The sequence below is a fragment of the Acomys russatus genome, chromosome 3 (assembly GCF_903995435.1).
Source record: "Acomys russatus chromosome 3, mAcoRus1.1, whole genome shotgun sequence".
Lineage (NCBI taxonomy): Eukaryota > Metazoa > Chordata > Mammalia > Rodentia > Muridae > Acomys > Acomys russatus.
The window spans coordinates 58732010-58745555 of record NC_067139.1 but is presented as its reverse complement, the minus strand read 5'-3'; the positions used below and the strand labels follow the sequence as shown (position 1 = coordinate 58745555).

The following is a 13546-nucleotide window of genomic DNA, read 5'->3' as shown; positions in this document are numbered from 1 at the left end:
ATTGGCACAAAACTATAGCTAAATGAGTGGTCGGGGCTGACTTTGGAGAGTCCCTTCCTGAAGATGTCTGTATCAGGGTTTGCTCTGCCCTGAGAGAAACTGTGTAAGGGTCCACACTCAGCCGAGCTCTGTCCTTAGCGTGCTAACCTCCAGCCAAAGCCCCGAGTGGTCCTGCAGCTGCAACCAGGGCTCTGCTCTTTCCTAAGTGGATAACTGATAACTGATTTCCTTACATTTTACAGGTAAATGATGCAATAGGATGGGAATGGCCATGGGTGTATTTTGTTAGTCTGATCATCCTTGGCTCATTTTTCGTCCTTAACCTGGTTCTTGGTGTCCTTAGTGGGTAAGCAGTTGGATCTGTGTTGCACATTTTTCTGCTGCCACGTGGGAGGCAGCCCTGTGTGTCCTCCAGCTGCTCCCCGGTGGCTTCTCCGCATGCCTTTGGACTCCAATGTGCCCTCTGTGCGTTGCTTTTGGATTGAATTGTGGTTCTCTCTGCCTGTATCTGTCTGTGAGACTCTGTGTTTCTGACGCTTGCCAAGCCCTGCTAACTTGATGAAAATGTTTCCCTTAGAGGCGAATCACAAGCGAGTAAAAGGCTTCCTAGCCTTGGCCTCCCCCAGGCAGGGGCTCTGGTCGCCTGTGGGTTTAATCCATTAGTACATGACCTGACCCTCTCGAGTCACTCTCAGTCCATTGTAAATAGTGGCAGTTCAGATTTTGTAGTAAAGCCTAGATTATGGGGAAGAGGAAGGGAGGGAGGGGTCGAAAGGAGAGGTGGGAGGGGCTACTATTGGGATATAAAATGAATGCATAAATAAATTAAAAAAACCAAAAAGTACATAAATAACCAGTAGTTTCAAAGGCTGAATTCCTGAGGTCAGGACCCTCTGTTACCTTGACTTGTCACTGCCATTGCTGTGTGAGCTATGCTTCTGACTCAGTGTTCATCTTAGTACGGAATGATACTCAGCTTTTACACATATGCTCCCCGCTGCCTCACCATCCTCATCATTTGGTCATTATTTTTAAAAATTCATTTTGTTTGATGCCTATCTCTGGACTTCCCCTCCCTCTCTCAGGCTCAGGTGCTATGGGCCTGGGCAGGGCCTTGGGCTGAGGGACTGTGCCCTACTGTGGTGGGAGATGCCATTCCAGAATCCCCATGGGCAGCTGTGAATCTCAGACTCTCTGAGACCCCAGAAAGTGGAGTTCCCCTATCAAAGTGGGATGGGGCTCTCCCAGAAGCAGTTCCATAAGTAAGAGTTTGATTTTACCATGAAAAACACAATGGGTTTCTCATCATCAGCCTTATTTAATTATATTTGTGGTGTTGCCTTATAGTTAGGACAAAATATTTACTTAAGAATTGTATTCAGTTTTAAACAAGGTTACTAAAAAATGCTTTGTCTTAAGAAGTAGGCCGGTAATGTTTACAGTCTGTACAATTTGAAAATTTAAGAAATAATAAAACAGCCAACCTTGAACTCGAAACAAAAACAACAGCCAAGTACACACAACCATCAGTTCCTGCTCACAGCCATTGCCCTGAGCAGGCCACACCCCTCTCTCTGGCCCAGCCGTTCTCAGGAAATCACACTGATGGACTGGCTCCAGAGTTTATCTGCTTACTCGCTTTATCTTGCTCTTTCAGAGGCTGTATCTCAGGGACATGATGTCTTCATGTAGCTGAGTTAGTAAAGTGAGCGTTATCTTGGTTTTTGGAGATGCTGCCTTTTGCAGAGTCCAGTTACTCACCTTGACTCCTTTCTTCAGTCTCCTCCAAACCTGCCTTGGCATGAATTGAGTGTGGTCAGTTCTCATCTGCAGGTGACCCCGGAGCATCCCCCCCCCACCCCACCCCATGGAGCATCCCCTCCCAACCCCCCCCCCCATGGAGCAGAGATAGAACTGAGGAGACAGCGCCCCCTGAGCTCTCTACTATAGATTGTAAACTTTAAAAGGCCTTCCTCCTCAACTTTATAGTTCATTTTCATTTTCCCTTTCTTTTATTTTTGAAACGGGATCTTAACTCTGTAGCCCAGGCTGGCCTGGAACTCACACTGGTTCTCCTGAGTGCTGGGATTAAAGGCACAAGCCTCCATGCCCTGCTACAAAGACCTTCCTTCTTTTGAGCCTCTGTGGCCTGAAGTTGGGGTTAGGATGGTAAGCATGGCAGTTACAGCTGGAGAAACTTTGCCACAGGAACTACCCATACAAGGCTAGCAGCCGCAACTGTGTTGTGAGTTCCTTGGCGCCCCATGTCTCCTTAACCCAGCTAAACTGACGGAGGCCATGGAAACCACTAATTTTAACAGTGCCAGTGACGTGCCTTATCTTCAGCTCCCCCTCCCTGGGCAGGAACTGTTGCCCCAGCAGCCAAACCAAGAGATGTTTAAAAACACCAAAAGCAGAAGATAAGAGGCAAGGGCTCAACACGCAGCCTTGTAGAGGAATCCCAAACCAGAGGGTCAAAAAAGCACTCATTCTAACCAAACAGTTTACTGAAATACATCTTGAGAGACAGTAACAAGTTTTCAAAAGGCATTATTTTTATCTAAAAAGAAAACCATGAAGGAGAAACAAATGATATTTGAATGTTAAAAGGCAAGCCAGTGATATTAGCTGTCAGCTCATGCTGTGCCCAGATTCCTAGGGGGTGCGCATTACCTTTCCTCCCTTCCCACCCCCCAAGCCACTTTGGTAAGAACTGCTGAGGCAGGCTGGACAGAGTCAGAGGTGGATCTGCAAAGCTCTTTGGCCAGCATTCTCCCTGTTCCTGATCAGGACCTGGCTCTGAGCCAGAGGCGAGGAGTGCCAAGGTGTCTAAGGCATAGACTCCAGCCCAAGCTGCATAGCAAGTGCCAAGCTGGGTGATGCGGGCTCTCAGGGGAACTGCCTGGGCCCTTTGGCCTCCACTGCCTCCCAGGGTTCCCTGCACTTCTCTGCTCGCCCGTGCCTTTCTTGCTTTTCTGTTTGCATTTTTGTTGATATTGTTAAAGCAAAATTAAAAATTGTTAGTTAGCCAGGTATGGTGGCGCACACCTTTAATTCCAGCACTCAGGAGGCAGAGGCAGGCCGATCTCTGTGCATTCAAGGCCAGCGTGGTCTACAGAGTGAGTCCAGGACAGCCAAGGCTACACAGAGAGACCCTGCCTCAAACAACAAAAACAAACAAACAAAAAATTAGTTTAATGTTAAGACTCTTCACAGTTTCCTTTTTTAGGCAATGTTAGAGGTGTTATAAAGCTGGAACGGCACAAAATGTCAGAAGGCATTTCTGTGACATAGCCCTTACAGGGCTTCGAGACTTAACAGGTGTAGTCTTAAAACCACCTGAGTTCCAAGAGTCCCATCATGGAGACTTCAGTCAGACTCCATGCATTATTGCCTCCTTATGAGGACTCATTAGATGACAGTTGACAGCTTATGTGTCTGGAACCAGACCCTTTTCTTTTCTTTTTAAAAACTGTGTGTGTGTATGTGTGTGTGTGTGTGTGTGTGTGTGTGTGTGTGTGTGTGTGTTGTGACAGCATCTCACTGTTCAATCCAGCCTTAGCTCAGATCAGTGGCCATCCTCCTTTTGTCCTCCAGAGTGCTGGGGTGATAAGCGTGTACCACAGTGTCTAGAATATTAACCCTTTTAAAACATTGGCTTCTGCTTTCCTGGCTCCTTCCTTTGCGTATGACCGTGACATCCTTTTGAGGCTTAATCTTCACAGTTGATTTGGGCCTTGCACATTTTAAGGTATTTGTAGGCTGAGCTTCTGAAAATGCTCTCTGTTGCAGTTTGTTTCTTCCTCAAGGTGAGACGGAAGCTCATGAGTTGCATGGCCTGTGAGCATGGGTGCAGGTGACACCATCTCTGCTCACGGTTCTCCGTGGGAAGAGCTGGAATGTCATTAGCTAGTATTGCAGCTTAACATTTGGTTGTCCTTGAAGGAGTGATCCAATAATGGGCAATAAACTAAAAAGACTGCCTCCTTCAAGGCCGCGGTTTGGGGAGTCAGTGTCTGTCTGTGGATCTTCCCACTCGAGTGTTTTAGAAACGTGGTGACTGCTCGGTTCTAAGACTGTTCCTTAAAGTCCTGGCCCTTTCAAGGTTTGCCTCAGCACGTAGGAGAGCCTGCATTACCACAGGGACAGTGGTGCTCATGGATGGAAGCCTGGGTCTCTACTTCAGGACCCGCCCCCCGCCATCTGCCACGCCTCTGTGGTGTCAGGTCTCAGTGGTCTAGTGGTCTCCGCTCCCGAAGTCCTAAGGAAACCCAGACTTGGGCCCTGCCAGTATTCCATGGTCACAGTGGGTCTCAGTCACTCTGATCTTTAGTCTCCTCTCCCTTAATACAGAAATAACCCTGTCCTGCTCCCTACTTCACAGCGTGGCTTGAAATCTGCTGATGAGTGTAGAACCGCACAGGGGACATTTCCAGGCTTTTATTCATCACCGCATACATCCCTACCTTCAGGCCACAGAGCCCCCCTTCCCCACACCCATTCCTGGTGAGGTGCAGATAGTAATGGGGGCTCTGAGGGAATTTTCAAGAGGGGAAATTCTTGTGTTTTCCAGGAAGTGACCTAAGAGAGCATTGGTTATACACACATACACTATACTTCATGCCACTAGAGATGACCACGGGGCATAGGGGTTTCTTGTCAGTTGTGAAGTATTTTGCATGCAGACTGAAGTCACTGTTATTTGCATTATACATAGTGAGGACTGTCTTCTCCTTTGCATCAGTGGCAGTGGCAGCATGGTGGCTTAACTACAGTCAGAGTCTACGCTGCCTTTTACCATTTGTGTGATTTGGGTCAAATCCTTCCCTCTGAGAGGACTTTCCTCGTACGGGAGGGAGCCGTCAGAGCACTGCAGAATGTAGACCCCTTGGGGCAACTGTCAGAAAGGTTCTAGGAAGAGTAGCCAAGTGATCTGGAACAAGGCGAACTGGCCTTTCTAAGCCAGTTACCAGCAATTGGGCAAGATAGGTTTGTATTAGTGAGAAATCAAAGCTACACAATACATTTAAATGTTTTATTATATAAATGTGTAAATGGGGTAAGCCAGTCGTGTCTAAAATATAATACTACACAAACGCCCTCCTGGGCCTGCTTGAAATAATAGGCTAAAGCCATTTGTCATTGGTCTGGGAATTCAAGGCTTTTGCTAACATCTTACAAAAAAAAATATTTGAAGTAATTCTTCTGAAGCAGGCTCTGTATGTTGTCAGGCAATAACTGTTCTTCATAAGCCCGCTTTTAGGACATAAAACTGAATGTAAACCGAGCCGATATATCTGCAACTTCAGAACCAGTCGGCTCTAAATTAACTTTGTGTGTATGTGTCTGTGTATTCTGGTAAGCCTCAAATCTACTGAGCCACAGACTTCTATTAAAGTCACTTACCGAGTTTTCTAATAGAAGCCTGGGCCAGGAACTTTTCTGTTTGTTGGGACAAAATGTCTGGCAGAGACACTGTGACGAGGAAGAATTTATTTGAGCGCATGGTTCTGGGGGTTACAGTCCACAGTGGTGGGGAAGGTTTGTCAGTGAGCGTGAGGCAGCTGGCCACATCGCACCTGTGTCGGGAAGCGGAGAGGTGCAAACACAGCTGTACTCGACTTGCCATCTTCCCTTTGTATTCAGCCTGTGACCGAAGCCCACAGGATGGCGCCACGTTCGCTCAGGATGGGCCTTTCCTCCTCAGGTAAACCTTTCTGGGAGTGCTGTCAAAGTATGCCGAGCAATCCAAGTCCAGTCAAGTTGACCATGGAGGTTAACCACCTCCAGGCCTGTTTATCTCAACTTGAAGAGTTTGGGGGTCAAACTGGGTAAAGCAAAGCATTGTTTAAAAAAAAAAAAACAAAATGAAATGAAACAGCAAGGGTGCCAGACTCCGTTCTGAGCACATAAAACACCAGGCCCTGACAAAGACAAAGCACAGCACGGCTGCTTTTCTGAAGCCATGGCTTCCTAAATAAAGATTGGTGGTGCACAGAGCAAATGGGGAGGGAAGGTGGTAATGTCACTGGAGAGACTACAGACTGCACTATGCTAGATTTTTGCAGAAGAGAGTCAGGTTTACAGCATGGTGCTTGGACCTCGGTCCAGTTACATTCATGACATTGTGTGTTAGGAAATATCTGATGTTTTCTTGAGTACTGGCTCATGGGGTAAAACACACCAGGGGATCGGGTATCACTTTTAGGTATTTTCTAAGTGAAGACAGGTGCTCTAGGAATAGTCATTGTACATATTTTTCATGACAGTTCACATTTTCGTGCACGCATCTGTAGATAGAGTGAGTAGTAGAACTTCGTAGGTGTCCACACCTCTGACACATCCTCATCGTGGGAGAGCAATCAAATTTTTGCAAAGTTAAGAGAGATAGCACAGGGTCCTGAGATAACTGTTAGCCCATCTTGGAGAATAGGAATGTAATGGACTGAGTTCATGAGAATCCTGGGCTTGGAGAAGAAAATCCTTCTAACAAAAGACTAATAAGGCTCATGGAAGTCTAGCCTTAACCATGAGTGGTAGTGCACACTTTTAATCTCAGCACTTAGGAGGCAGAGGCAGGCAGATCTCCATGAGGGTTCGAGGCCAGCCTGGTCTACATAGTGTGTTATGTGACAACCAGGGATACATAGTGACACTTTGTCTTAGAAAAGGGGATGGTGGAGAACTCCTTCTGGAGACTTCTTACACTTATGTTTCTCCTTCTCTGTATAATTAGTACTCCCTAGGCTTTCAGAATGCCAGAGACACCTCTGAAGGGTCACTTGACCCAAAAGACTACAAAATACCGCATAATTTCACTTCTGTTGGATGAGGCTGTCTGGAGACCCTGTCCTCATAGCTGGGTGTTCTTCTCCTTGAACTTTGAAGTCATGTTGTGAGTGGAGTTGATAATGAAGTTGGGGTACTGGAAAGAGCCACAGTTTGGCTTTGGTAAAGTAAGAAATTAAGTTCCAATTTGGCTGTAAAGGGAGAAACACCAAATTTCTCTTTCTAGTAAAGAACCAGGCTAAGCATGCATATCTGCTCTGGACATTGAACTCCTTTGTTGCATAGCTGACAAAGGAATCCTGGTGCTACGGGTATCACAGATCCAGAAGTGTGCAGGCTGGTAGCCACACCTGACAGTCAAAAGTAAGTGTGGCCTCTCTGCTGCTGGCTGGCAGCTGCTGTTTCCATAGAAATGGCTGCTGGATCAGTGGAAACGAGGTAAGAGAAAGTTTTTGCTGATGCTTCTTCCGTCAGGCTGACGCCTGTTTCCCTGGCAACAGCAGTGGACAGCAGCCAGGCTCTAGAAACGGATTCAGTAGAGCATTCTAACTTGTCAGCTGTGGTTATCATCTGCCTCTGACCACACACTCTCTGATAACACCTAGCAAAGGCCTCTGAGGACCTGAGAGGCACTGCTGGCCTCATGTGCCCTCCTGGGTGTCCATCTTGCCCATGGCGAGCTGTGTCCAAAGCAGACTGTCAGCGATCTCCCCACCCGCACCCATCTTGTTATGCAGCTTAGGAGAAGGGAGAAGGTTGTCAAGAGCGGCAGTATTGCAGGGCAGACTGTTGAGTCTGTTCATCTCAAGTCCTAGGGGAGCAAAATTCATTACTGTGATTTTATACACAGACTCTGCTCTTCACAAAACTGGTGATACCTTAAGAGTTGAAATTAAAGCCATAATTTCCATGTGTGCCTCATTCTGCTGGTGGCATTCACAGTTGCTTACAATGAAAAAGATGTTTATGAGTTTAATAATTTGACTTCTTCGTGAGAACCATAGCAATGACTGTGTCTAGGACGTTACTTTCACTCCAGCACGGGCTCTTATTCTGCTCGGTGTTCTGGTATAGGCTAGTAAAATTACTTTCATCGCTCAGATGTTGGCACTGTAGGGCAGCCTGGTATATACACAAAAACAGTGTGCCTGCCACATGCAAACTTTCTCTTTGTTACAGTTCGGCACTTGTTTCTTCTTGAGGCTCTCGTTTTAATCTGCACATACGTGCATCCAAAGCACAGGTTTTACCTGCCCACGTGAGACAGCATCTGCAGGTCCCACAGTACAAGGGAGAACCTTGAGAGGGTCCGGGTAAGTTGTTTGCCCTAAATGACTCAGAGATACATTTGCTTTAAGAGGCTTCATTTTCTGGGGAAAAAAAAAAAAACCATAAAGCAAAGCCCTGCAAGTCTTAGCTGTGTCTTTGGGAAACAGATGAGATATGAATGCACAGTCCTGGCAGAAAATGGACGTGGGCATCCAGAAGAGCCATGGAGAAGTGTGGACCCTGCCTCGGTGGGTCTTTCTCAATGACTTTTCTCTAGTTTTCTGGAACAGAGTGGCTATGCCCTGGAGGCAGCGCTGACCCTTAGATACTTCTAATTGGGTTCAAACAACAGACGAGTAAAAAGTAGACAGGCCCTTTAGATTCATAGTCATTATCTCCCCTTCTTTCCTATTTAAAAAAGAGTGGCTTCTCCATCTATCTGATGAGTAATCTTTTTCTTTTCTTTTCTTTCTTTCTTTTTTTCCTGTAGAGGAGTTTATTAAATGAGCACGGGGGCAGGGAAAAGGAAAGGGGGGAGGGGTACCCCAGAGAGAGACACAGACAAGAAGAGTAAGAAGAAGGGAGAGCCTGATGAGTAATCTTTGAGTGCCTCCATAGGGGGATGCATTTGCCAAGTGCTGCACTAGCCACTGGGGTTGCTATAATGAGCTTACAGTAGAGGCCTGGGCATGGTGACTCATGTCTGCCGTTCTAGCGCAGGGGGCTTGGGCATGAGAATTGTGAGTTCAAGGCTATCCTGAGCTATGTAGAAAGGTGATTTTTTTTTTTAAAGAAAGTTTTGTCTTTATAAAAACTCTTAAGTGAGTAGGCAAACTTAAGATGAAGAAAACATTTAGAAATGCTATGCAAGTGCGGCAGGCACAACTGACACATGGCTGAGGCACATGGAAAGTATCCTGGAAAACTGAAGAATGAATTAATAACCCCTGTAGGCAGGCCAGGTGGGAGAGGCTTAGCTTTCCTTCAAGGCTGGACACTGGGAAGAAGCAGAAGACACTGGAGAAACTAAACAAAGCTGGGATGGCAAGGCCTGTAGACCTGAGGCCTCGGGGAAGCAGAGACAACGGGAGAGACTGGCCAGCGGTGCTGGGCTCGCCTGGGTCTCTGTAGAGCCTGTGGTAAGCTTTGGTCATAATTGCAGAGTAGAGAAATCACAGAAAAGTTTAATCAAGAATTGGTGTGATTTAAAATTGAATTTTATAAAAAATTATGACATTTAAATGTCTTCAGATTCCCTTTAAAATGCACCAGGAGAAACGCTGTATTGGTAGACATCTACAGAGCTGCATCGATAGGTGATAAAGGAAACTTAGCAGATTTTATTTGTGGAATTCAGCTGCCAGGCGCACAGGTGGCATTCGTTCTATAATCCGTTATGATTTTATGAATGTTTGAAATTTTTCTTAGTTTAATGCTAGAAAATCTGCATACAGACGTCACCATAGCTGCAGTGATGTGAATGGACTTAGCATTAAGGGAGTGTAATGGAAGCGTCTAGGAAGCCAGCCTAAGGCTGCTGTGAGCTGCTTCCAACCAAAAGGCACTAATGGTAGCCGCTTGGATCTTTTACTATAGAGAAGTTTAAATAGGACAAGATACAACTGTTTTCAGAAAATGGAAAAGGGCATTGCAGGATTGGGATCCATAGCTCCAGAATTCCTTGTTTTCGTGCCTTGGAAATGCTCTTAGAATTGTTGTGGAAGGCGGCAAAGCCCAGCAGAGGGCCGAGGAGGCGGAGAGTGGTTCATGGCTGATGAGACAGCCGAGATTTCAGAGAAAGGGTCCAGAAGTCTCTGGGCACAAGCATAGTTAATTAGGCGCTAGATCATGCTCACCAAGACCTGTGAGAAAACAGCTACCAGGGAGCCCAGTGCTGGGCTCTGGTGTGAGTAAACTGTAATGGGCCTGCGTGGGGTTTGAAGTGGGATTTCAGGAAAGGCAGGCATTGGCGGGAGCCACGTTCACTGTGAAAACCATCTTCAAAAGAACCAGACCAAATGGGCAATCAATTAGGCACTTGCCAAGACAAAAGGTCCACACTCGTTAAAGGAAGAGGCCAAATGCAGCCATTTCCCCCAAATACTTCATCTTATGATCAAAAAAATTCTGAAAAGAAGCAGAAAACAGCCACAGCCAGGGTAAGCACACTAGGAGGTGACAGAAACATTGCAATAGCTAATCAGATGTTGAAGTCACTGTGTTTAAAACTATTCAAGAAATTGAGAGAGAGAGAGAAAAGAAATCGAGGGAAAAGATTTGCACACCACAAAGAAACAGATAGTACATATTACCGTAGGAGTAATACTGTGTCTGCAAAGTGATCAGAAACCAGAGGGAAAAAGTTGAGGAAAGGCGTACAGATACGTAGGACAATAAAAGGCAAGTTAGTGAGTGAAGTTGGAGTCCCGGAAGGAAAATAGACGGAGAAGGGGAAATAAAGAAATGTAAATATATAAACTAAATTTAATAAGTGGAAAAGAAAACCAATCCTAGGCACATTGGTTGGCCAAAAGTTAAGAATAATATTTTAAGGGAAATTAAATAGAGAGAATTGACCCCAAGGATGTCATCTGGCCTCCACCCTCACATATACACACGTGCCTGTACACACACACACCGACACACACATGCACACTCCATCCTCATGTACACACACGTGCCTGTACACACACACACCGACACACACATGCACACTCCACCCTCATGTACACACACGTGCCTGTACACACACATACCAACATACACATGCACACTCCACCCTCATGTACACACACGTGCCTGTACACACACACACCGACACACACACATGCACACTCCATCCTCATGTACACACACGTGCCTGTACACACACACACCGACACACACATGCACACTCCACCCTCATGTACACACACGTGCCTGTACACACATACCGACATACACATGCACACATGCAAATGAAATTAAATGGAGGAAGGTGCATTATTGACTTAGTTTGTAGACATAGTAAAAACCAGTCACAGTCCAATGAAATGACACATTTGAAGAGCTGAAAAGATTTTATAGCTCAATGATAGAGTGCCTGCCTGGCATGTGCAAGGCCCACAGTTGAAGCCCCAGTGTTAATTAGGGAGCTGAAGAAAAACTCTGTACAGCAAAAATAATCCTCAAAAAATTTAAGTTCCAAGATAGCCAGGGCTACACAGAGAAACGTCTCAAAAACAATAAGAAAAGCAAAATCACACAAACAAACAAAAAGAAAAAAGAAAGATGAATCTAGAAAGAAATTAAAAGTTAAGTGAAGCAAAGAAGATATCAAATAAAAATGAAGCGAACTGGTCAACAAATCTACACTGTAAGAAATATTAAGGGAAACCCTGCATGCTAAACGGCGAATAACTTTAGGTAGGAAAGAAATATACATTCATAAATAAGTACCCAAAAATGACAAATGTAAAGATAAAGAGCTTTTCTCATTTCTAAATTTCTTGAATTGACATAATTCAATGTAAAAAATGTCATCAGGCTACTCTGGGGAGTGTGATGGGCTTCCAGGGGACTGCAGCAGAGACAAGGGAGCCGGAAGGACTTAAGGGGAGTCTTCCTGTTGTAAAGTCCTTAAAATATGCATACGTTAAAGAAAATGTGCGTTAGGGATCACCACGCTAATGTAAGCATGCATATGACAATCTAAACATTTTAAAAATAAAGTGCCACAAGCTGCCAGTTATGCAGAACAAGTAGGAGGAGGAAAGATAGACGGAGCACTTGCAGTGATGGCAAGAAAAGCACACAGCGCGTGGCATGGCGGCTCATCCTTAGAGCTCTATCTCTGGAGAGGCTGAGGCAAGAAGATTGTAAGTTCGAGGCCAGCCTGAGCTGTATAGCAAGAACTTGACTCAAGAAAAACAAACAAACAAAACAGGTGAAACAGGAGGATGGTGGACAATCATCAGCCTCATCAATAACTGAATTCACCAACAGTGCCTGTGCAATTCTAATTAAAGACAGAAATTGGAGCACTGAATAAAAATGCAGAGTACCATAAAACTTAACATGAACTTCAAACAAAGGAACAAGGTTAATATTGAATGTAATAAAAATTGGACTTCAATACAAGAAGCATTTCCAGAAATAGGGCAGAGAGAGGTGAGGTATAGGAGGGAGGGGAGGGGAGGGGAGGGGAGAGGAGAGGAGAGGGAGACAGAGATCCTGTAATAATCAGAGCCAGTGCACCAAAAAGCAGTGACCGTATACACTTGTTCCTAGTAACAGATGCAGTGTGCTTAAAGTCAGACCTGTCCAAATTGAGTAGAAACGCACAGACGAAATATCCATGATCTCTTGTCAGTAATTGACTGATAGGGTAAGGAGATTAAGAAAAGCAGCAAGTATCTAGATTATAGTTAGGTTAATGACTATCAAACAACCACCCAGTTGACTTTATCAGAACACCATGTGCCGTTCTTTTCAAAAACAAACAGAACAGCTACATCATGGCTATGAAAAATTCTTTACTGAATCTCAAAACAGAGCTGGAGAGATGGCTCTATGGTTAAGAGCACTTGGTGCTCTTCCAAACTATGTAGGTTGGATTCCCAGAATGGTAGCTCATAACTGCCTGCACCCGAGTTCCTGGGTATCTACTGCCTGTGTGGCGCCAAAAATGCATGTGGGGCCGATGACATACATGCAGGCAAAACACTTGAAAAGCACTTTTAAAAAATCTTTTAAGAATGACTCTTATAAAGCATGTTTTTTCACGGGTCTGTAGGAGGCACAGCGGGCACTTGTCACCAAGCCTGACAACTTGAGTTTGGTTCCCAGGCCCATATGGTGGAAAGAAAGACCTGACACCCCAGGCTGCCGTTGGACGGCCACATGCCTGTGGTGGGATGCACCCCAACACAAACAATTAACAAACATGTCATTTTTAGAAATTAAAAAATAAACCCAAACAACAATAATGAAAAAGTCTTGGGAAAAAAGAAAGAAAGAAAAAGTCTGTTTTTTCCAATTTGTATGACTTTAAGAGAGAAATCAGTGGCTACCTATTTATAAAATATCTTAAATAACTTGGAATTAATTTATCTGTAACATGACTCAAATTACCAGAAGCATTTGAAAATACTTTAAATAATACTGAGTTCAGCATCTCAGCATTTACACAATCCACCTAAGGCAGTGTTCTGGGGGAAGCTTACTGCTGTGTCTGTAAGGATGCGAGGTTTAATTTTGTAGTTTTTTTGGAGAGATGGGTTTCTTTGGGGTTTTTTTGTGGGGGGGAGGTTTGGTTTTTCGAGACAGGGTTTCTCTGTGTAGCCTTGGCTGTAGATCAGGCTGGCCTCAAACTCATAGCCATCTGCCTGCCTCTGACTCCCAAGTGCAGGGGTTAAAGGCGTGTGCCACCATACCCGGTGAGGTTAAATTTTGTAAAACACACACACACACACACACACACACACACACACACACACACACACACTAT

The 13546-nt window shown here is 45.1% G+C and overlaps 1 protein-coding gene across 4 annotated transcripts in view; it reads left to right on the top strand.

Moving 5' to 3' along the window:
• Cacna1d (calcium voltage-gated channel subunit alpha1 D) overlaps nucleotides 1-13546 on the top strand; it is a 303221-nt gene that overhangs the window by 171902 nt on the left and 117773 nt on the right. For 2 of the 4 annotated variants that reach the window (XM_051140971.1, XM_051140957.1), the window contains exon 8: nucleotides 243-346. The exons of the other annotated variants lie outside the window; for them this stretch is intronic. In XM_051140971.1, the coding sequence (XP_050996928.1) occupies nucleotides 243-346 (104 nt within the window). The remainder of the gene's footprint in view (nucleotides 1-242; nucleotides 347-13546) is intronic. 4 annotated transcript variants of the gene reach the window in all.